We start from the raw sequence: 23195 nt of genomic DNA, 5'->3' as shown, positions 1-23195 counted from the left end.
ATGGTGCTAAGGAAAACCCTTTGTTTATAAATAGTGTTACTTAAAGATTGAGTTGAAAGCTTTTAGTTAGGATATCTATAAAGTCCTTTACATAGCAGTTTGAATGAGAGGGTAATTAAAGTTTTGAAATCATTGATTTTTAACAGTATCTACAGTACTAGACTTTTAAATATGACTTGGTAAAAAATTCTACATGAAAAGTCTTTTTTAATCTACGAGTTGGCAGTTAGATCAGGAAATAAAAGTTTTTAGTTTTGAGTCAAGATGGTATTCATGTTTATTTTATTTTATTTTGTACTTGACAGTTTAACATTTTGGTACTGAAGATGTCATTCAAGACCTTACATATATGAAGCCTGCACTAGTATATACACCAATGCTGATAATAACGTAAATCTTTTTGGAAAACTCTAAAATACATAGGCTATGAAATACAGAAGTCTTCCATGTATTCCAGCACACTCCCATCTCTCGCAGTTCTAGTAGTAACATTTAACCTCTTTGTTTTTTTCTTTAGGACAAGGTTTCTCTGTAGCTCTGGTTTCCTTAGAACTGACTGGCCTTAAAATCAAATCCACGTGCTTCTGTCTTCTAGGTGTTGGGATCAGAGGTGTGCATCGTACCTGTTTTTTTTTTTTTTTAAACCTTTTAATGTGTCTAAGCAGTGTTTCCTTTTTTCAAGAACTTGACTTGTGTTATCTAAACCTTTTATCTTTATTGCTAGAACAACATGAGTCAAGCTTAAAAGCACACATCTGTATTATCAGCGCTTAGGCTGATACAGGATTGAATTAACACCACTCTGGATGATACATTTAAACACAACAAACAACTGTAAAACAGCATAGAATACTTTGGCTTCATCTCCTAATTATTGTTAATTTTTCTGTCGGTTGTTGGCACTGATATATTTACTTTGTAGACTGAAGATAGCTAAAACAGTATAGTACATAATGTACATTTCTGCTATGCCAAAATGGGCCCTTTGGAGGGCAAAACTCTTAAGACAAAATCAATTCCCTTAATATGCATTATCATTTGTTTAGGTAGATGTCATAACTAACCAACTATGACTTACATTTTTTACCCCTAATTACCTTTGTTAAGATAATTTTACTACTTTTTCACTTCTTATTTGCTTAATGCTTTGTGAGGTTTTTTTTTTTACTGTTCTGCTGAGTTCCATAGCTTGTTCTTGAGTTCCATTTGAATTTGTTTTCAAGTAGTTATTTTGTGAAAAGTTTTATGATCTATAAACACTCATGGTACCCTTGCTCTTGTTTGATACGTGGAGGTAATTTTTTTCTTCAGAACTTCGGAGTTACTTAGTTTAATTTTTTGTAAGCAGTTTTCCTCAGATTCCCCAACCTTCAGAATTCATGTATAGGTCATAAGTCCTCTCCTACCCTCTTTTTGAAACAGTCTTGACTCCTGTTGACTTATTTTGCTTTCAACATCAAGTGTTGAGTGTGGTACTGAGAGTTTTCATATACATACCCTACCCACACAACCACATCCACCCACTCTGTTTTTGTTTGAGATAGGCTGCTGGTCAAGAACTCAAGATCTCTCTGCCTTTCCCCCCCATGATTGCTGGTATTAAAGGTGAGTGCCACCATGCCTGGCCTGTACCTTTGTTTTTATTTCTATTTTTTTTTTGGTAGAGTCAAGTTTATTAAAATGATTCAGCTTCTAAGCATGAACATTAAGACACAGGTGCTCTGAAAGTAAGATAATGTAGACCGCAGGTGAGATTTCAAAGGGAACCACTTGTAATTTTCTGGTTCTTTTAATTGAACTTAGTCTTAACGGACTTAGATTTGTGTTTTAACCTTCCCTATTACACAGTGACATTTTGTATTTAATTAAATAACTTGTCCTTTTCTGTGCAAGTTTTGATGTTAAATTTGTTTTCAGTCGCATTGTCCTTTTACTTTAAATTATACTTTTGTCCTTTTACTTTAAATTATAAGAGGTGCCTCATTGTTTAAATCGGACCATAGTAATCAAGACTTAAGATCTGCGGTGGGTCCCTTCTCTTGAACTTTTTTTTTTTTTTTTTTTTTTTTTTTGGTTTTTTGAGACAGGGTTTCTCTGTGGTTTTGGAGCCTGTCCTGGAACTAGCTCTTGTAGACCAGGCTGGTCTCGAACTCACATAGATCCGCCTGCCTCTGCCTCCCAAGTGCTGGGATTAAAGGCGTGCGCCACCACCGCCCGGCATTCTCTTGAACTTTTTACAGATATGTAATTAACATAGCACACTCAGCTGTGGACTTCTGGACTGAAGCATTGATTAATCTTTTTTTTTTTTTAATTTTTTTGTTTAATTTATTTTCGAGAGGGTTTCTCTGTAACTATTTTTGGTTTTTGTCCTGGAACTAGCTCTTCTAGACCAGGCTGGCCTCGAACTCAGAGTTTCGCCTGCCTCTGCCTCCCGAGTGCTGGGATTAAAGGCATGCGCCACCACCGCCCCCACCACCGCCTGGTTTGATTAATCTTAAATGGGGAGAATTTTGACTTGATAATATCCATCCAGTAAGTTGAAAAAGTCCACATGTGCTTGCCCTTCCTTCCTTCCTTCCTTCCTTCCTTCCTTCCTTCCTTCCTTCCTTCCTTCCTTCCTTCCTTCCTTCCTTCCTTCCTTCCTTCCTTCCTTCCTTCCTTCCTTCCTTCCTTCCTTCCTTCCTCCCTCCCTCCCTCCCTCCCTCCCTCCCTCCCTCCCTCCCTCCCTCCCTCCCTCCCTCCCTCCCTCCCTCCCTCCCTCCCTCCCTCCCTCCCCCCCCCCCCCTCCCTCCCTCCCTCCCTCCCCCCCCCCCCCTCCCTCCCTCCCTCCTTTTTTCCTTTTGTTTGTTTTTGGTCTTTTGAGACTGGATTTTTCTATATCTTTGCAACCTTACTGTAGCTTGTTCTGATAACAGTCTGGCATCAAACTAACAGATGTCTTTGCCTCCCAAGCGCTGGGATTAAAGGCGTGCGCCACCACCACCTGACCTACATGTTTATTTTATTCTTTTCTTTTGTTTGATGTTTCTTTATTTGTATTTATGAAAGACATTGATAACATCTGTTATCTATCCACTGAGATAGCCAGCTTTAAGTCCTTTGAGAGATAAAATGACTTTTATTTTCCAATTAGGAGCAGAGAAAGTAAGAAAACATATAAGGAGTCATGAATACTTATGCAGTATTCACTTTGAAATAGGACATAAATAGACCTTGAAAGTGGTATTAAATCTGTCACACCAATTTTGTCTCTTGTCCCTTTTGCAAACCAAGAGGTCTTGCCCATTGGTTCGCTTGGGAAATGCACATATTTATAGTTCAGTAAGTACAGAGTTTGTGGGAGCTTCTGTTCATCAGCTTTTGCAGAAAGAAATACTTAACTTTTTTTTCTGAGAAGCTTACTTTCAATGCTGAATATTAAAGTAGAAATGACTAGTAAGTACATTATGGGGAACATGACTAGATTTATTAAGATAATGGCATCTTACTAGCAATTTATAGTTATGATTTAAAGTACTAGGGAGAGTCGCATGATGACAAATGTAGAGGCTGGTGGATCAGGTGACCAGCCTAATTTGCTGAGCAAGTTTCAGGACAGCTATTACCATACAGAGAATCTGTCTTGAAACCAAAAATAAAGTACTCGGGAGAAATCTTGGTGCACTCCTATAATCCTAATACCTGGGAGGTAGAGGTTAACCTGGGCTGCATTGAAAAGAATATGTAGTTAAGACCAGCACCTAGAATGTTTAAATATATCCTAAAGAACATTTTGCTACACAAATTGACACTTCACTGGGCAAAGCATTTTGAAGTGTCTAGATTTAAGATCAATGGTTCAGGACTGCATTTTATTAGCACAGGGTTTTTGAATGTTTAGGAACCACTGAGAGGTGTTTTTTCCTTTACATTTTGTAGCTTTCATATTTTAGGTAAGGAGGCTTCAGTTTTTTACTTCTGCAGGTAGCTTTTTGATTTGATATTTTGGGATTTGATGTGCTGTTCGTTTTCTGTGGATTGTATTTGTTATTACTGCTCTTAAGTGATTAAAAGAGTCTAATCTCTTAAACTTTTTTTTAATGAACATTTTTAGGTTATTGGAGCTTCCAGATCATTAAATTAGGTAGGCTTAAATTATTTAGCGTTATGATTTTAAATACTGATTTTTCTTTTTCTGAATTAAGATCTTTACTAAAAATCTGTTTAGTTTTTAATGCTAATTACTCACACTTCCACATAATTCACTTAGTTCAGTCTGTATGTGTACATGTACCAGGAAACTTGTGAGGAAACTCACACTTGGTAGACCTAGGTGTTTGAGTTAAAATTGTTGGATACTTGACACTTAACCTTATATTCATAAGAATTAACATTCTGGCAGCTGATTTCTCACACATACTGACAAAGTATAGGTTGTTAAAGCAAAAATACTGGGCTGCTTCTAAATAGAGTTTCAATGAGTTAAGTAATTCCTAACAACTTCAGTAAAAACAGTAAAACCTTGTAGTCCATTGGGACAGTTAAAAACATCAATGTATAGTTACATACTTAATTCCCGAGCTTGAGTTTTCATGCCTGCTGAAGATAATGTTCTATGAAATCAGTAGTGCAGTGTTCCATATTTTATGACATGAAGCTTGCATTTTCATCAAAATTTGCCTGCCCAATCTTCCTTTGTGCTGTTTTTTTTTTTTTTTTAAGTCTGTTCATTCTGTAGTTTACCAGCATGAACATTTCAGCTACATTATTTTGCTGTTTATTAGTTGCTCTTTGGGGAAAGAGTTTTTCAGTAAGGAAGCTAATGCTGAGGTTTTTTTTTTTTTTTTTTTTTATTACAAACCACAGCATTAACATAACTCCTAAAATTTTTTATTATTTTTTTTTTATTTTTTTTCATTTTTCGAGACAGGGTTTCTCTGAAGTTTTTGGTGCCTGTTCCAGGCTGGCCTCGAACTCACAGATATCTGCCTGCCTCTGCCTCCCCTAGTGCTGGAATTAAAGGCGTGTGCCACCACCGCCCGGCAACTCCTAAATTTCTTAACCTCCTATGTTAATATTAGAGTGGAGTCGACTTGAGTCATGTAAATGCCAACTAAATTTTTTTTTCAAGTTGTGTATTTGAATTTCTTGTTTATTTCAAGTATCATAAGATTGTAGACAAGTTTCATGAAATACTAAGGCTGAACCTTAATTCAATTTCTTTTTGTCTTTGAGGCAGAGTCTCACTATATAGCCCTGCTTGTTCTGGATCCCTCTGTTTAGACCAGGCTGTGCTGGAAATAAGAGATTTACCTTCCTTTGTTTTGTGAGTGCTGGGATTAAGTATGTATCCTAGCACACCCTGCCCAACATCCTTTACTTATTGGTAATTTGGATGTTCCTTAACAAATACAATTTAAACAAAACTTCCAAATTAACATGCCCTGGTTTCTCCCAAAGTATCAGTAACTGTACATCCTCACACAGAATAAATAATGTCTATTGAAACAATTTTAGTTGTAACTTTTTACTGGGTTTTCTATTATTAGAACAATGTACATTCAAGTATGTTTTTTTTCCCTCATTGTTTTTATGAGTTTTTAACAGATACATATAACAGATACATCCTAATACAAAACTGGCTATTTGCAAAGAATTTTTTTTAACCTATGTAGTGTTTCCTTGTTATGTCTTGAGAAATCCCTGCCCCCCTCAGCACTTCATAGTTCTCCACTCTCTTCTCACAGCTGTCTTTGTCTTTATCTTTTTCCAATTTTAGTTCCCTAATCATGTCTGTAATACAGCTTCACATCATTTTTTAATTTCGAGGCTTGTTTGATCTGCATATGTGAATCTGCTAGTAGTTGTTTCTACATATTAGAGTACTTTTTTATATTATCATAGCCTGTCATGATATTCTTAGTGACAAATCTGTTAAGTGGATTCCTAAAGAAGAAAATACAAAAGAAATATCTAGTTTCAGACAACAACACTTTATAATGTAAAATGCAGACCATTAATGGTGACTGCAAGTTTTGTAAGTTGACTGCAGCTTACTAGTTAGTACTTTTACCAGTGTATCAACTTCCTTGTCTGCTTTTGGTTAATATTTGAATTAAAATTACATTTATAGTTTTTTCTACTTATATATTTTCCCAGCATGTGCATCCTCTATCTGTGGAGGTAAGAAGAGGTGACATGCCTTTTGCCCTCGAACTGGAGTTGATGATTTTTAGTTTCTATCTCTATGCTGGGAATCTAAGCCTTGTTCTCTGGAAGAGCAGCCAGTGCTCTTAACTGCTGCTGAGCTGTCTCCAGCTATTTACATTAATGTTTTTCATGTCTCAAGAGTTGTGCCACACTTTAAACTACCTTCTTCAGACAAAATTTGCAGACAGATCAAAACGATCAATATAAGTCTGAAAATCTGACATTGCTTTTTTGGGCAATTAAATGGGTTTTTCTTGTGTGCTGTATATACTGTCTTAACTATTTTTGATCGGAAAAGCACTTTGTAAACCTCAAGGTATCTCAGAGGAAAGCCACAGGTTTTTTGTTTTTGTTTTTAAGGCAGGGTTTCTCTGTGCAGCTTTGGAGTCTGTTCTGAAACTGACACTTTAGACCAGGGTGACCTCGAACTCACAGAGATACACTTGTCTCTGCTCTCCTGCTGAGTTCTGGGATTAAAGGCATGTGTCACTACCACCTGCCAGGAAAGCCATAGTTTTAGAAACGTGGGAGCATTTTACTTGAGTCTTGTGAACCACTTAAATTATTACTGATACCTGTTAAATTCACTTTCTAATTCATGTATTAATTACATTACTACTTTTTAATGATTTCTTTACATAGGGGAAGTAAAGCAAAAACAAAACAGGAACCCGACAACTGGAATTTGTCTAAGACCATGCATGTAATTTTAAATGTTTACATAGGTTGTGTTTCCAACATCTTGAGGACTTAGTATTTGAAAAAGTCTGTTGTGGAGCATTGTCATACATGTCTCAGGTACTGAATCCCCACAGAATTGCTCCATCACTGACTGCTACCATCAGTGATTCTGTAGGTGTTGTTAAGTAAGCCTAGCTATTTAGCCTCCAGAAATAGAAGTAAATGAACTGTTCTTCAAGCACCTGGAAATCAGTTGCAGCCCTTATTGTCTTTTGAGTGTAGGGCATGAGACTTTGATTCACTAATATTTGTATTTTTCACAGTCTTTATGTTCATTTTAAAGAAGCCCAAATCTAAATGGTAACTGTTTTACGTTTTCCAGTAGATTTTTTTTTCTTCGAGACAGGGTCTCTCTGTAGCTTTGGTGCCTGTCCCGGAACTAGCTCTTGTAGATCAGGCTGGCCTCGAACTCACAGAGATCCGCCTGCCTCTGCCTCCCGAGGGCTGGGATTAAAGGCGTGTGCCACCACCGCCTGGCTTCCAGTAGATATTTTAATGAGTTTTTTTTAATCAAAAGTAAATTCATTAGATTATTTAGTTAAAGCCTTTTTCTGTAGACCTACAATTCAAACACTAATTTTAGAAGAATCTACTATCTTTTTGTTTATGTGTGTCAAGGACTTGCTGTCTCCCAGTCTAGTCTGGAGCTCATGTAACCAGGATGTTTCTCAAACTCGTGGCAAAGCTTTTTCTCCTTCCAAGTTTCGGGGTTAATGGTGTGAACTGCCACACTTGGTGTATTGTACACTGAAAGCCTAATTGCATGATGCTCTATCAGTGCCACGTCAAATTGCTTTGCTGCCTGCGCTGCGCCCTCCCCCTCTCCCCAGTAGGTTTTCCCCTTTGTCCTAGCTGGTGTAATAAAGCACCATTAGACCACAATGTCCTCAAATTTGTGGCAGTCCTTTGCCTTCTTAGTACTGGGATTACAGACTATTTTTGCACTTTGGCTCAAAGTGCTTTAAGTTCCGTGGAATACTGAGATAGTAAAAAATGTAAAAGTTTCTAAATGTTTTTGTGTTAAATATTTAAACTGCGAAGATAAGTAGATATCTAAGCATCTGAAGTACAGTTAACATTTCTTTTTCATGGGAAGTAGCTATGTTAAATGAATAATACACATTGTTAATCTTGTCACAAGTTTGTGATAATAGGTTATAAGTGCCTTTTCTAACGTAGTCTTTTTTTAATAGGTGAGTTGATGTATTTTCCATTGCCAGGCAGTTACATTTTCTGAAATTGTGAATCACACCCAATTCCGTAACATTTTTAGAGGCTAGCTTGTATATCATAAGTTAGAAATAAATCAATAAATGTGACATATTTAAGCTCTCTGGTGCTAACACTAGATGGCATAGACTTTGGTGGTGCAGCTTGGATTTTACCCAGGGAGTATCTATACTTGAGCCACTGATTCTATTAAGGTTGTAGTTCTTTGTTTCTTCCTGATGGAGGTTTACTTCAAGATCACAAAAATGTTAAATAGGAAAGTAACAATTTTGGTGTTGGTGGGGTTTGAAATGGACTTTTACTTTGTAGCTGGCTATCCTGGAACTCTTGCTCTGTAGATCAGGGTGTCCTCAAATTCAGGTCCAGCTACCTGCCTATTCCTCCTAAGTGCATGCATCACCACCACCTGGTTGAACTTTTAAACATCTTAGAACTCTAACAATTACTGCACTTCTCATGAGCATATTAATCGACACTAGGTTTTTTAGGACTTGAAGTAAAGTAAATCACCTTTTTTATGTAAATTTTTGTATTCAGAACTTGATATATAGTGGTAAGTGGCTGGGAGAAAGACGGTAAGAATAAAATTGTAAAAAATCAATAAAAATACTTTAATGAATTGAGACTGAGGAGGGAGGGAGCTGAAAGGAGAGACTAACTTATAGGGATATCTTCCTCATATGTCCAATGTGTGCACGTGGCGGAACAAACTTGTTAAAGTGTTTTTCATTTAGCATCAGAATTGAGTAAACATGAGCTAGGCATTGTGTTTTTTTTTTGCCTGTAATCCCAGTCCTAGAAGGCTGAGGCAGGAAGATTGCCAGGTGTTCAAGTGTGGGTGCTGTCTTTAAGAAAGTATATGTAATGTAAACTGGGACTTAATACTACCTCAAATTCCTGTATACTTTAGGATATACTGGGAGAGAGAAAAATCAGGCTTCAATTAAGTGGAAACATTAGGTATTTTATTTAGCTTTGCCTAGTGCTTCATTACTTCTGAAATTTAACTGAAAATAAAAACTGCTGTTTGTGCAAGTATCTTCCCAGAGGCTTTCCTAGTTCTTGACCCATTAAAAATTGCCCCCATTACTTGTTCTTTAGGGAAACAACAACAAACTATTATAGCTTTTAAATCTTCCCTGTATTATTTATACATTACATCTTTGTGTGACTTGTCTCCCTCACTAGATTGTAAGCCTTTGGAGGTCAGAAACTCAACTAAACTCATTGTATCTTCCACCACATCTAGCACAGTGCCTTACACTTAACTTGCTATTCAATAAATATTCATTAAAATAATGGACATACTATTGAAGTTTGATGTCTATGGGCCTTTAGATGGATAATTATACTTCCTAAGCACACCTAGTTGCATCATTTATCAAAAATATGTACAATCGCTGAGTGTCGTGCCTCATGCATGTAATCCTAGCACTTGAGGCTGAGGCAGGGCGATTGACCAGCCGGGGCTAGGGCTACAATGTGACACCATGTTTCAAAAATGTTAATATTGTAGTGGGCTTTCACAGCTTATTGTAATAGTCCAGGCCATTATACTAAGATTCAGGCTGCAGTTGTTTTGAGTTATCTAACAATAAAAAGACATTGTTGGGACTAGCGTTATGGGTCTCTGGTTAAGACCACTGAATACTCTTGAGAGGTCCTGAGTTTAATTGCCAGCAACCGTTTGGTAGCTCACAACCATCCGTATTGAGTTATGGTGCCTCCTGGCTTGCAGGAATTCATGCAGGCAGAACACTATACATAATCTTTAAAAAATTTGTGCTTTAAAACAGTCTGGTTTTGTTTTGTATTTTACACTTAGAGTACACATTTCATGTGTTCTCATGTATGTGGTCAGATACCACCAAAATAGACTGCTTAGAATTGGGGAGGGGGGACATAAGCCATTTTAGAGATTTCATGTTTTCATCTAGACCAGTGGTACAAATTTTCATGTTCTGAAGTCCAAAACAAACTTACTGTATTAATGTACAAACTCTTCACCCAGTTTAAACTTTACACATTAAATCCATTATAGAGATGAGATGCAGGTGCTGAAGTACATCAGTTAACTGTTAAGTAACAGATGCAAGACATTTCTGTAGCTGCACTAGGGAGCTTAACATTTAATAGAGGATTGCAATGATATTCCATGGACATGAGTGTAAGGTGAATAGTAGTAGACTTAAGATTGAAGACATTTAATAAAGGTTAATTTTCTTAGGTGTGTACTTTAAAGAATCTTTTCAGGCAAAAGTATTTAGCTCAGTTGTGTACTGATTACCATGTTTGAGACAAAGTTTTTATGGAAAGTTTTCACTCTTCTATTTTAAAGCTAATATAGAAAATTACCTAGTTCATTCTAATTGCTCCTGCAGAGTTATTAGAAAAACAAATGTTGGGAAGGTGTCTAATTTGCACAGAACTGAAAATATTTTGTTTAAAGTACATGCTGGGTCATGGTAAAAAATTAATTTCAGAATAAGCTTTGGAAGCAAACATTTAAAACACACTACATCTTGCCAGATAAGTTATTAACCAGTTCGAATTAGATTCACATTAATCACTTATGAGCTGTTTCTGTTTTGGTATTATCCCTAGTGTGGCTCAAGAAAAACAGATTAATTTGCAGTGCTGGATATTAAACCCTCTACGTATTTAACCCTGGCCCTTGTCTTTTGGTTTGAGACAGGGTCTTTGCTATGTGGTCTAGGCTGACCTCAATTAAGTGATATTCTTGCCTTAAGTGCTAAAATTGCAATGATCTACCACCCCATGCCTTCCTAAGGAGTTACAGTGTAAAGTTACAAACGTGAAATTAAGTTAAATATTACCTCGAGACAAGTTTTAAGCTTTACATAAGTTTCTAATAATTTAAAAAATAATGGTGACAGTGAGACTTCTTTTCCACTGGAAATGTTAACAAATATTTTCGGCCCCAAAATTGTATCAGTTTATTTGGAATGTCCGGAAGACATTAGGAATACGTGTAAACTTAAGGACAAGGGTATCAATGAAATTTTAATGATTAGCAGTAATGGGAAGAAAGGATGGCACATTCTGAAAAGGAAAGTCACTAAGGATGACCCACCCTTTCAGAATATTTAGAAAATACTGATGAAGCTGCACACTTTAAAAGCATATAAGGAGTTTGTTTCCTTGCCTGGAATGATTAACATTCTAGGGAAGAGAAGTGACAGTTTGCATGATGGCACGTGCCAGCAGCGTTAGGCTAGCATAGAATCTTGGTTTCATCAGAATGATCCCAAGCAGCATCTTTGTCACAGCAATGTGACTACACCGTAGTTGAAGCTAGAATACCTACGCTATGAGAATAATGTGTGTAAGTTAAATTTAAGTGCTTCTCACGCTGCTTGAAATTTTGGCTACAACAAAATACGAACATTAAAATTTAGAGTGATATTCTAAAAGGAAATATCTAGTTTGTCAACCTGCTTTCTCAAACGGGGGTTTGTGACTAAGCCCGCCAGGCGAGGTTACTCGGGCTCCACCTTGTTAGTGACATGGCTAAGACATTGGTTTTCTGGAGTGGGTGGCAGCCAGGTGGGATGTTTCTCTCTCCACTTGGTAATCCCCATCTTGATCCCGCTATAAAAAGCCAACTCGAAGGCGTCCACTCCTTTTTCTTAGGTGGTGCTCCGAGAATCTGAAAGGGTGGGGCGGCAGGATACGATACACAGACTACACTTCCCAGGGCGTTTTGGAGCCGCACTTGGGTATGGTGCATAGGTAACTTTCCTCCACTCTTCCGTAATCCTGCCAGTCTCGACGTTCTAGGTTTCCCTGAACTTCCGGATAAGGCCAGTGGGTGACCGGGCCACAATGTCTCGGTTCGAGCATTTCCCGGGTCCTCCCGCAGGGTGGCGGCGGTGAACCTACTGCGGTCCTGCGTGCGAGGGGGGGCGGAGGTTGCGCATGCGCGGCGAGCGCCACGGGGGCGGGGCCTGTTGCGGCTGCTGCTCGCTGCGGAGCTGGGTGGTGGGGGGGCTATGTGGATCCGCCGCCGGGCGGTGGGGGTGTCCTCCGCCTCGGTCTCTGAGGGCAGCAAGTCCTCCGCTGCATGGACCGAGATGGGGTCTTGGATGCGGATGATTGGAGGGAGGCTGAAGCAGCGGCTGCGGCTGGACGTGGGTCGCGAAATATGCCGCCAGTACCCGCTGTTCTGCTTCCTGCTGCTCTGCCTCAGCGTCGCCTCGCTGCTCCTCAACAGGTACCTGCGTTCGGCCCCGCGGAGGCCGCTGGGGAGCCCGCGGGCTGTGCTGGCAGCGAGCGAGAGCAAACTCCTCACAGTCGCCTCGGGAGGGACGACCGAGGTCGCGGCCGGATATACGGGCGGGGGACGGGCACGGGCCGGCTGCTCGTGGGCCGGGCATCCTCCGAGGTTACCTACCTCTGAACCTTTATTTTCTTACCATTTCTCAAAATTTGGGCCTTTGTCGTCTATTTTTCACAACCGAAATATGTATATCCACTTCAGTTCGAGACGGTAAAGGCGATTCAGTCACTGGAGGGAGGACGGTTTAAGGTCCTGTCGCTGTCTCAGGCGGAACCCTTCTCTCTCACACTAGTAGTATATACACACTCGCGGGCACACACCTTGGTGGTTTCGTCTGTTTCAAAGATTGTTTGACCCGAAATCAAAAAGCAGAATAGTATCCTATCATATTTCTACAAAATTCCTGTTTCTCTATTTTTTTAAGAGTTGAAATATTCTGAAAAACTAAAATGATTAATCTGAAATTTTGATGTCAGAAGGTCCCGCCCCTGAATCTTGTAGATTTCCTTAGTTTTGCCATTTTCAAAAGTAGTATCGGTGCAGTGGATGGTAGAAAAGACGTGTACTAAAAACATGTTTCCTTTGAGACTTTTTATTTCGAAGTAGTTCATCTGTAAGCATAACAGTGGAAAACATACACAAGAGATTTAACTTAGTATTTCCACTAAGGCTAACCATTTCCCGTAACTGTGTTAATAGTTTTTTTTTTTTTAAGTAAATAGATTTAACTAGTTAATACTATCTTAAAAAAATGCCTGGGTTGTGATGCTGAGGTATTTGTTGGACTGAGGAAGAAGCGGGATCCTTTAATTGTAAATATTGTTAATTACTACCACTGTGTCCTCTGAAAGGAGTTCCAAACTAACAGGTTCAGTTGAACAAAATGCAAGCTACGTGATTTAAGTTTTGTCCTCAATTTTATTCAACAGGAATTGAGTTAAGTGTAATTCTTCTTTAAGGTAGAACAGGTAGTACAGCCATGAATTGAAAGCATGTTGAACTAACATTCTGTGGTCATCAACTTAGGAAGTCATAGCAGCTAATGCTATATGTTGCTCAGTCATAAGATGCCTTCTGATTTTTGACATGGGATCTGTACCATGAATTTGTTTTATGCAAAGAAGGGAGAAAATACACATTTTTTTAAAAGATTTATTTATTTATTATGTATACAACTTTCTGCCTCCATTTATACCCACACGCCAGAGGAGGGCGCCAGATCTCTTTACAGATGGTTTGGAGCCACCATGTGGTTGCTGGGAATGAACTCAGGACCTCTGGAAGACCAGACAGTGCTCTTAACCACTGAGCCATCTCTCCAGCCCCATATTTTTTTTTTTTTAAATCTCTGAGTGGTGGTGTTTATGAGTGAAATTGTTTTTGCATACTTTTTTCCCATTGGTTGTTCTTGAATCAGCTAAAACGACTTTAAATATCAGTGCTGTCTTTGTTTTTTATTATTTTATGTGAATGGGTGTTTTGCCTGCAAAATATGTCTGCACTATGTTCATGCAGTGCTAATGGAGGCCAGAAAAGGGAGGGGCCTGGATCCCCTGGAGCTGGAGTTAGAGAATGTGGGTATGGGAGTAGACCCTTCATCCTTTGGAAGAGCAGCCTGTGTACTTAATCGTTGAGTTCTCTCTCCAGCCCCCGCCGTACTGTTCAAACGCATGGCTAGAGAGCCTCTTTTTTTTTTTTTTTTTTTTTTTTGGTTTTGTTTTTTCGAAACAGGGTTTCTCTGTAGCTTTGGTGCCTGTCCTGGAACTAGCTCTTGTAGACCAGGTTGGCCTCAAACTCACAAAGATCCGCCTGCCTCTTCCTCCCGAGTGCTGGGATTAAAGGCGTGGGCCACCACCGCCCGGCTTTTTGTCTTTATTTTTTTTTTAAATTATATATTTTATATGTATATGAGTGCTTTATCTGCACGCACACCTTTATGTCAGAAGAGGGCATTAGATCTCACTAGAGATGGTTGTGAGCCACCATGTGGTTGCTGGGAATTGAACTCAGGACCTCTGGAAGACCAGACAGTGCTCTTAACCACTGAGCCATCTCTCTAGTCCTTGTGTAATTTTCTTTAAGATGTGTACTACTGAGTGTGTGTGTGTCTGTGTGTGTATGTATGTATGAGAGACAGAGAGAGACCTTGTGTAATTTTCTTTAAGATGTGTACTACTGAGTGTGTGTGTGTGTGTCTGTGTGTGTATGTATGTATGAGAGACAGAAAGAGAGAGACACACAGAAACAGAGAAATAAGCACATGCTGTGTATGCATGTGGAATGAATGTCATATGAGAAAACCTGGTTCCTTCTGCCAATGGGAACTAATAGGTTCATATATTTATTTATTTTGGTTTTTCAAGACAGGGTTTCTCTGTGTTAATAAGCCTGCCTGTCTTGGAACACACACTGTAGACCAGGGTGGCTTCAAGCTCACAGAAATCTGATGACCTTTGCCTCCTGAGTGCTAAGATTAAAGGCGTGCACCACTATTGCCTGGCTTTACTTCTAGCTTTTTGAGACTTCTCTACACTGGTTTCCGTATTGGCTGCACCAGTTTGTAATCCCAACAGTGGATGAAGGTCTCCTCTTCCCCCACAGCTCTTCCAGCACTTGTTGTCAGCTGTTAGTTTTTGGCCATTCTGACTGGGGTAAGATGAAATCTCAAAGTGGTTTTGATTTACATTTTCCTAGTTGCTAAGAATGATGAACATGTTTTTAAAAGATATTTCTTAGCAATTTTCATTTATTCTTTTGAGAATTCTCTGTTCAGGTCCATTTTTAGATGTTTTTTGTTTTTTTGGGAGTTCTTTATCTATTTTGGATATCAATCCCCAGTTAGATGTATAGCCAGCAAAGATTCTCTCCTATTCTGGGGGCTTCTTCTTTACCCAGTTGATTGTGTTCTTAGCTGCGTAGAAGCTTTTTTTTTTTTTTTTTTTTTTTTGGTTTTTTGAGACAGGGTTTCTCTGTGGTTTTGGAGCCTGTCCTGGAACTAGCTCTTGTAGACCAGGCTGGTCTCGAACTCACAGAGATCCGCCTGTCTCTGCCTCCCGAGTGCTGGGATTAAAGGCGTGCGCCACCACCGCCCGGCTTAAGCTTTTTAGTTTTTAAGTTCTAATTTAGGTGAAGTTGGCCTTCACTTCTTGGGCGAATGGAGACTTATTCAGAAAGTTCTTTTCTGCCCTACACCATGTGGACTCCTGCTTCTGTTTTCTGCCCTACACCATGTGGACTCCTGCTTCTGTTTTCTGCCCTACACCATGTGGACTCCTGCTTCTGTTTTCTGACCTACACCATGTGGACTCCTGCTTCTGTTTCTTCTAGCACTTTCAGGTTTCAAATTTAAGTCTTTTAACCTTGGAGATTAGTTTTTGTGGAAGGTGATAGATACAGGTCTAATTTCATTCGTCTGCACCTGGACATCCAGTGTTTCCAGCAGCATTTGTTGAAAATGCCTTCTTTTCTCCAGTTTATTTTTGGTATCTTTGTCAAATATTAAATGGCTGAATTCCATGTACTCAGGTTTGGGTCTTTGACTTGTTCTCTGTGTGCATGCTTGTCTTTGTACCGCTTCATATTATTTTTATTATTAGACTCTGTAGTACATCTCACGATCTGGTACTGTAATTTCTCCCATATTCTTCTTTTTGCTCAGGATAGTTTTGGTTTTCCAGGAACTTTTGCGGTTTTGTAAGAATTTTGGGATTTTTTTTTTCTACATCTGTGAAGAATGACATAGGGATTTTGACTGAACTTGCGTTTGATCTGTAAATAAGTTTTGGTAGAATGGCCATTTTCACAGTATTAGCTTTATCAATTTATGACGTGGGATGTCTTTCCATTTTCTAATGTCTTTCTAATGTCCTGTAGTCTTTTTTTTCTGTCTTTACATGGTTTGGGTATTAGAGTAATAATGCCTTTGTAAAAGGAGTTTGGGAGCGCTCCTTCTGTTTCTGTTTTTGAATAATTTAAGAAGGATTGCTTGTAGATATTGGAAAATCTGGTAGAATTCTGCTGTGGATCCGTCTGGTCCTGAACTTTTTTTTTTTTTTTTCTTTTTCTGGAAGACTTTTTCTACTATTTTAATTGCCTCATTTGTTATGGGTCTTTTTAGGTTTGTTGACTTCTTGGTTTAATTTTGGTGATTTGGCCAAATTTAGAAATTCATCAGTTTCTTTTAGATTTTCCAGCTTAGCAGAATACATATTTTGAAAATATTCTTTTATAACATTCTGAATTTCTTTGGTGTCTTTTTCTGTGTTTTACTGTTTTATTTCCGATTCTGTCAGCTTGTGTCCTCTCATTTTTTCTTTTGGTCAATCTGTTAATCTTGTTTATTTTCTTAAAGAATCAGCTCTTATATTCATTGACTCTTTATATTGTTTTCTTTGCTTCTATTTCATTGATTTCTGCTCTGTTTTGGAGTACTGTTGTCTCTCCTTTTACTGTATGAGATGTTTATTATTGAAGCTAAAATGTATTTCTTGTAGACAATAGATAGATGTTGTTTCTTGATCCATTCAATCCGCCAGTGTCTTTTTATTGGGAAGCCATTGATATTTGAAGTTATTATGGAAAAGTACTTGTTTTTTGTGCTCATCTGTTAGTTTGGTGGTGTTGCTTGTGTCCTTAGTGATACAAAATGATACAGAGTATTTTAATATTTATGCCTTTGTGTTTTGTATTTTACAGTTTTACAGTTCCTCTCTTTAGCTCACAATGTTTTGTTGTCAAGCCCATAATGGTGACCAGACAAGGTCAGGAGACTGGATTATGATCAGGGCTAGATTTGGCAGGTTGGGGATGCATGGATTAGCAGAGCCAGCAGATACACAGATGTAGACCCCAGAGAAAGTTCAGGAGATCTGACTGGGTGGAGAGGTTGGATGAGGTGCGGTAAGAACCAGGCTAGAGCCTGGAGAAGGGTGTGGAAGAACCGACTGCAGGGAGAGGTTGGATGACATGCAGTAAGAATCAGGCTAGACCTTGGGGAAAGATGTGGAAGAACTGATTGGGGGAGAGGGTGGATGAGGCACAGGAAGGACCTGTGAGTAGTGGCAGGTAAGGTAATCCTTTAAACCTTAGAGGGAACACTGGCTTTGCTCTTAGATGGCTCTGCTATTAAATAGCACTTGCTGCTCTGTTGTGAGGACCAGAGTTTGGATACCAGCACCAAAAATTGGATGGCTCACAATCTCCTGGAATTCTAGTTTCAAGAACTCTGCCATCTTTTTCTGGCTTCTATGGGCACTTGTACTTACATGTGTGCATATCCTAATTCGCATCGTCATGCACATGCATGCACATACTTAAATCTTTAAAAAGTCTCTGATTTAAAAAATGCAGTAGCTCAGTGATTGAGTGCTTATGTATACATGGGGACCATCTGTTCAGACCCTAACTATCCTTTCTCTTCTAACAAGCCAGGCTTAGTCCCATGCCAGTAACCCCAGCACTGAGGTAAACAGACACAAGGATGTCTAGGGCTTTCTGCCTGCTAACCTGGCCAAAAAGAACCAACAAACAAAAACTCCCAAATGGAGAGCTTCAGGTTCATGAGGAGTCCCTATCTCAAAGTAATAAGGTAGGACGTGATAAAGGAGGACACTTGACACCTTGCCCTGGCATCCTTGTACGCGTATGTGTGTGTGCACTACACTCACATGCATACTCCACAAATAAACATTCCAGCCTAGGAACTACATTAGAAACAAGGCCACCGTGACTCTGTGTTGGTGCGTCTCGTCCCTGCCCCCAGAGACACTGGCATCGTGTCTGCTCCTGTGCCCAAGAAGCTGCTGCTAATGGCTGGCATTGATGACTGCTGCACATCAGCCAGGGGCTGCACTGCCACCCTGGGCAACTTTGCCCAGGCCACCTTTGATGCCATCTCTAAGACCTACAGCTACCTGACCCCTGACCTCTGGAAAGAGACTGTGTTCACCAAGTCACCCTATCAGGAATTCACTAAGCATTTTGTGAAAACTCACACCAGAGTCTCTGTTCAGAGGACCCAGGCTCCAGCTGTGGCCACCCTGAAAGGGTTCTTATTACAAGAAAAATAAAAGTGAATTATGTCTGAAAAAGAAAAACTGATTTTCCAAACCGGTGGTGGCGTGTGCCTAGTCCCAGCACTTGGGAGGCAGAGGCAGGTGGATCTCTGAGTTTGAGGCCAGCTTGGGCTACATACAGAGTGAGTTCCAGGACAGCCAAGGCTACACAGAAGAACCCTGTCTCAAAAACAACAACAACAATGAACACCCCTTCAAAAAAAAAAAAAAAAAAAAACAAAAACCAGTAAAACGGATTTTGATTTTCTAGTAATTGTCAATAAAATCCTTTAGAGGCTGATTTATTTTATTATTTTTTCTACAAATCAGTTATATTTTGTTAAATTTGCTGTTTTGTTTTTTCTACTCTTTTATTTTTATTTATGTGCATTGGTGTTTTGCCTGCATGAGGGTGTTGGGTATCTTGGAATTGGGGTTACAGATAATTGTGATCTGCCATCTGGCTGCTAGAAATTGAACCTGGGTTTTCTTGAAGAACAGCCAGTGCTCTTAACTGCTGAGCCACCTCTCCAGCCCTCAAAAGCATTCTAAAAAAAAATACTTTTCTCCTAAATTATGTACCAAATTACATTTGATGACTTGAACAGACATGAGGCTATTAATGGTTTTATTTCGTTCATTTATTGTGTACACAAACACATACACACACCACATCACACATGTGGAGGATAGCTTTTGGGAGACAGTTCTCTCCTTCACTGTGTTGGTTCCAGGGATCTAACTCAAGTTGTCAGCCTTGGCAGTAGACTCCTTTTACCACTGGGCAAGCACATTTCTAGTAATAGGCACCCAGTGGATGTTTCTCAGGTGTAGAATTCAGAGCATGGCAATCAGGTGGTTTCACTGGCTGGGTAGCCTGACCTTTTGACTTACTTGGTCACTGTCTATAAATAAGATATTAGCATTTCCCTGTTTCTCCCCTTCTTAGCTGCTGCACCCCTACCTTCTAAGTTTTAGGTCTCACAGTTTCTTTTGCAAGTAGAAAGATAATTGGGAAGAATCTGGGATGCACATGAAGCCCACCAGGATGCTTTCCTTCTCTCATGGCCCAGCCCTGCAGTGCTGTCTGCCTTACTGAGAAGTAGTTGCCACATATCCTTTATCCACTTGATGGTGAGAAGGCAAGTCTGGTACTGCTTACTCTATCAAGGAAGCAGAGGTTTCTTACTCCCTTGAGCGACATGCCATCCATTTGCTTGTCGAGGCATTCTACAAGTCAGCTGTACTCGTTTATATAGGACTGGCTCCTGGCTTATAGGCCTGTTTTAAATTCTGCTGTCAATCTAGGTGACCTCAGTGCTTGAAGGAGCAACTATCTGATAATTTGGTCTATAGCAAGGTGACTCTTCAGCCTCCCATTTGTATGACTATACAGTGGACCTTGCTGTCACTAGAAAGTACTCCCAAGACTCAAATATCTTGTGATGGTAGCGCTCAGGAGACTGAGGCTGGAGGACCACAGGTTCAAGGCCAGCCTAGGCTCTGAGTTCTTTAGCGAGACTTTTTTATTTTTCTTTTTTCTTTTGGTTTTTCAAGTCAGGGTTTCTCTGTGTAACCCTGACTGTCCTGGAACTTGTTCTGTAGACCAGACTGACCTCAAACTCATAGAGATTTGCCTACTTCTGTCTCCCAAGTTCTGGGATTAAAGGTGTGTACCACCCACCACTCCTGGACTAAGACCCTGTTTTTAAATAAAGAAGTGAAATGAAAAACTGTGCTGTTGTCTAGTGTGCATTTCTCATTCAATCAGTCCTAATGTCCTTACTCCTCTACTTTCCTCCTATCCACTGCCCTCTTCTGTTGCCATGTACAGTTTGAAGTTTAGAGTCTTGCTAATGTAGATCTCATAGCCTGCTACTTCAGCTGTCCAACTTTAGCATCTTTCCTTCTACCCAGCTGACACAGTCCAAATCTTGAGTCAGTGAGGCTGTGCTGGTTTCCTGACTGCTGTAATAAAATAGATCCAGAGCAAACTCGGGTGAGGAAAGGGCTTACTTCAGCTTACAGGCCACAGCCCAGCACGGAGGGAGGTCAGGAGAGGAACTCAAGCAGGACCTTGAAGCAGTTTTCTATTTTTAATTAAAAATTAAGAAATAGTGTGTGTGTGCCTGTGTGAGTTTATTTATATCACATGCATCACAGCTTAGGAGGCCAGAATAGGGTGTTGGATCCCCTGGAGCTGATGTTTTAGACAGTTTAGAGCCGGGTAGTGAGCCGCTGGGAATGGAACTCAGGTCTCTACAAAGATGGTATGCGCTTAACTCCTGAGACCATTCTCTAGCCTCCTCTGTACTTTCTAAAGTCTCCCTTTTCTTCCTGGGTTATGTCATTTATTCCTGTGACTTTATGAGCTTTTTTTTTTTCTAATTTCTAATCTATGTTCAACTAATGCTCTCTGTAAAGAGTTACCATACATTGCAGTTTGTGGTCCATTTTTCTGTGGCGCATGTTAGGTGAGACCCCTGAGACGTGGCAGTCTAAAGACTGGTTTGTTTCTTGACGGCTTTTCTTTTTGCTCATTCCTAACCAGCTACTTCAGGCTTTTTTATTTTTTCTTCTGTTTGTTAAAAGACTCAGCTCCTTTTCTCTGTTTTCTGGTGAGGGTCCTTAGCTCCTCTCCTACATTATTGCAACAGCCTTCCATCAGCCAGTGTGTTCCTAGACAGTGCCAAGCTCTGTACTGCAGCCAGAGTGGATTCAGTGTAATGCTGTCACATTCTGTCCTTAGAACTTTCATAAGATTTTATATTATTTCCTTAGCATTACTTGGGACTTGTTTTGTACTCTCTTTTAATATTTTCTTTTCTCTTGTATGTGTTTTCAGTTCTTCATCATTTTGTATCTTTAATTTATTAATTGTATGTATGTGTATGTGTAAGATATGTAGGTGTGTGTGGAAACTCAGCACTTGTGTGAAATTGTTTCTCTCTTTTCACCTTTGTGTGGTTTCTGGGGATCAGATTAGGTCATCATGCTTACATCATCCAGAGTCAAGCACCTTTGCCTACTGAGCAATCTGCCATCCCTCCTAGATAACAGCTAACAGAAACTCAGTTTATACTAGGTTTGGCTGAGAGAATACTGAATAACAGAGCACTGTTAACTGGGCCTCAGAGAAACACGGAATAGTATTGAGAGTACCAACACCGTCTTGTGTTAGGCGTGGTGGGGCATACCTTTAATTTCAGCACTTGGGAGGTGAGCCCCTGGATCTCTGAGAGTTTGAGGCTAGTTTAGTCTAGACAATAATTTCTAGGTCAAGTCAGAGCTACAGAGTGAGACCCTACACGCAAGCCAAACTAAATAATAACACATCTCTTTGTCTACTCCCCTGTGTTCTCCCTGCATTGTGACTTCATTCTCTTCTCACTGCCAATAAGACTGATTGCACCATAGTTTCTAGTTTACATAGTTCTCTCTCTTTTATATTTCTTTGCAAAAGTGTATAATAGTAATTTGAATTTAGTATATGGAATATCTTCTCTGTGTCTAATGGCTAAGCTTCTAAATGTGGATTTTCAATTTTTCACTCACCATCATAAAATATTTCCAAAACTTCCATAAATGTAAAGATTTTTGCCAAAATCACTTTGAGATGTTTTCATCTTGGTTGATAATATCCCTGTCACCATTTGAGCCCAGACTGGCTAAGGATGACTTCCACCTCCCAAATGCTAGGGTCAGAGGCATGTCTGGTTTACGAACTATTAGAGAGCAAGCACAGGGTTTTCTGATGCCAGGCAAGCACTCGATCAGCTGACCTACATCCTCAGGCCTGTGTATCTAGCGTCTTCAACAATAGCAGTGTCCAAATTTCTTTTTTCTTTTTCTTTTTTTTTATTTTTCCATTCAATTATTTACATCTCCTTCCCTCCTCCCAATCCCCTCCCACTCCCCCACACCCCCTCCTCCCTCTCCTACCCTGCTTGAGAGAGGGCAGGGAACCCTGTCCTGTGGGAAGTCCAAGACCCTCCCTCCTACATCCAGGCCCAAGGAGCCGTGCATCCTTATAGACTAGGGTCCCAAAAAGCCAGAACATGCTGTAAAAACAAGTCCCACTGCCTCCATCAATGGCTTCTCAGTCAGCCCCCATTGTCAGCCACAATCAGAGAGTCCGGTTCTATTACATGCTCATTCAGATCCAGTCCAGCTGGATTTGGTGAACTCCCATCAGAACAGGCACACTGCCTCAGTTGGTGGACCAACCCCTCACGGTCCTGACTTCTCCCTCCTTCTGCCTTTCACTGGACCCTGGGAGCTCAGTCCGTCCCTCTGATGAGGGTCTCTGTCTCTATCTCCATTCGTTGCCGGATGAAGACTCTATGGTGACATTCGAGGTAATCATCAGCGTGATAGTGGGGCAAGGACCGTTCAGGTACCTTCTCCTCTGCTGTCCAAGGACCCAGCCGGGGACATCCCTGTAGGCAGTGTCCAAATTTCAACAAGGACCGATTTCATTTGTAATTGCATTTTCTTTGATCTGAATTTCACTTCTAGTGTTATTTATTATGGCCCATTTCCTTGTTCCACTTTCATGCTTGTGAGTCCATTTCCTTTTGAAAATGGATACTTTTATAAAACGTCACACAAAGTTATTGGGAATAAAGAGGTAACGCAGCTCCATGTTTTGCTGTTGTATGTGAATGGTCAGTTACTAA

General features: G+C 39.9%; 1 protein-coding gene across 6 annotated transcripts in view; it reads left to right on the top strand.

The window, feature by feature from the left end:
• The first annotated feature begins 589 nt into the window (after positions 1-589).
• The window catches only part of Snx14 (sorting nexin 14), a 74527-nt gene continuing 51921 nt past the window's right edge, over positions 590-23195 (top strand). For 5 of the 6 annotated variants that reach the window (XM_057766609.1, XM_057766607.1, XM_057766611.1 and 2 more), the window contains exon 1: positions 12153-12397. In XM_057766609.1, the coding sequence (XP_057622592.1) occupies positions 12177-12397 (221 nt within the window). In that variant the 5' untranslated portion in view covers positions 12153-12176. Of the gene's footprint in view, positions 611-12152; positions 12398-23195 lie in introns of those variants that run through there. The other variant, XM_057766610.1, reaches the window with a different exon arrangement.

The sequence above is a fragment of the Chionomys nivalis genome, chromosome 4 (genome assembly GCF_950005125.1).
Source record: "Chionomys nivalis chromosome 4, mChiNiv1.1, whole genome shotgun sequence".
Lineage (NCBI taxonomy): Eukaryota > Metazoa > Chordata > Mammalia > Rodentia > Cricetidae > Chionomys > Chionomys nivalis.
This window is presented reverse-complemented; position numbering and strand designations above follow the sequence as displayed.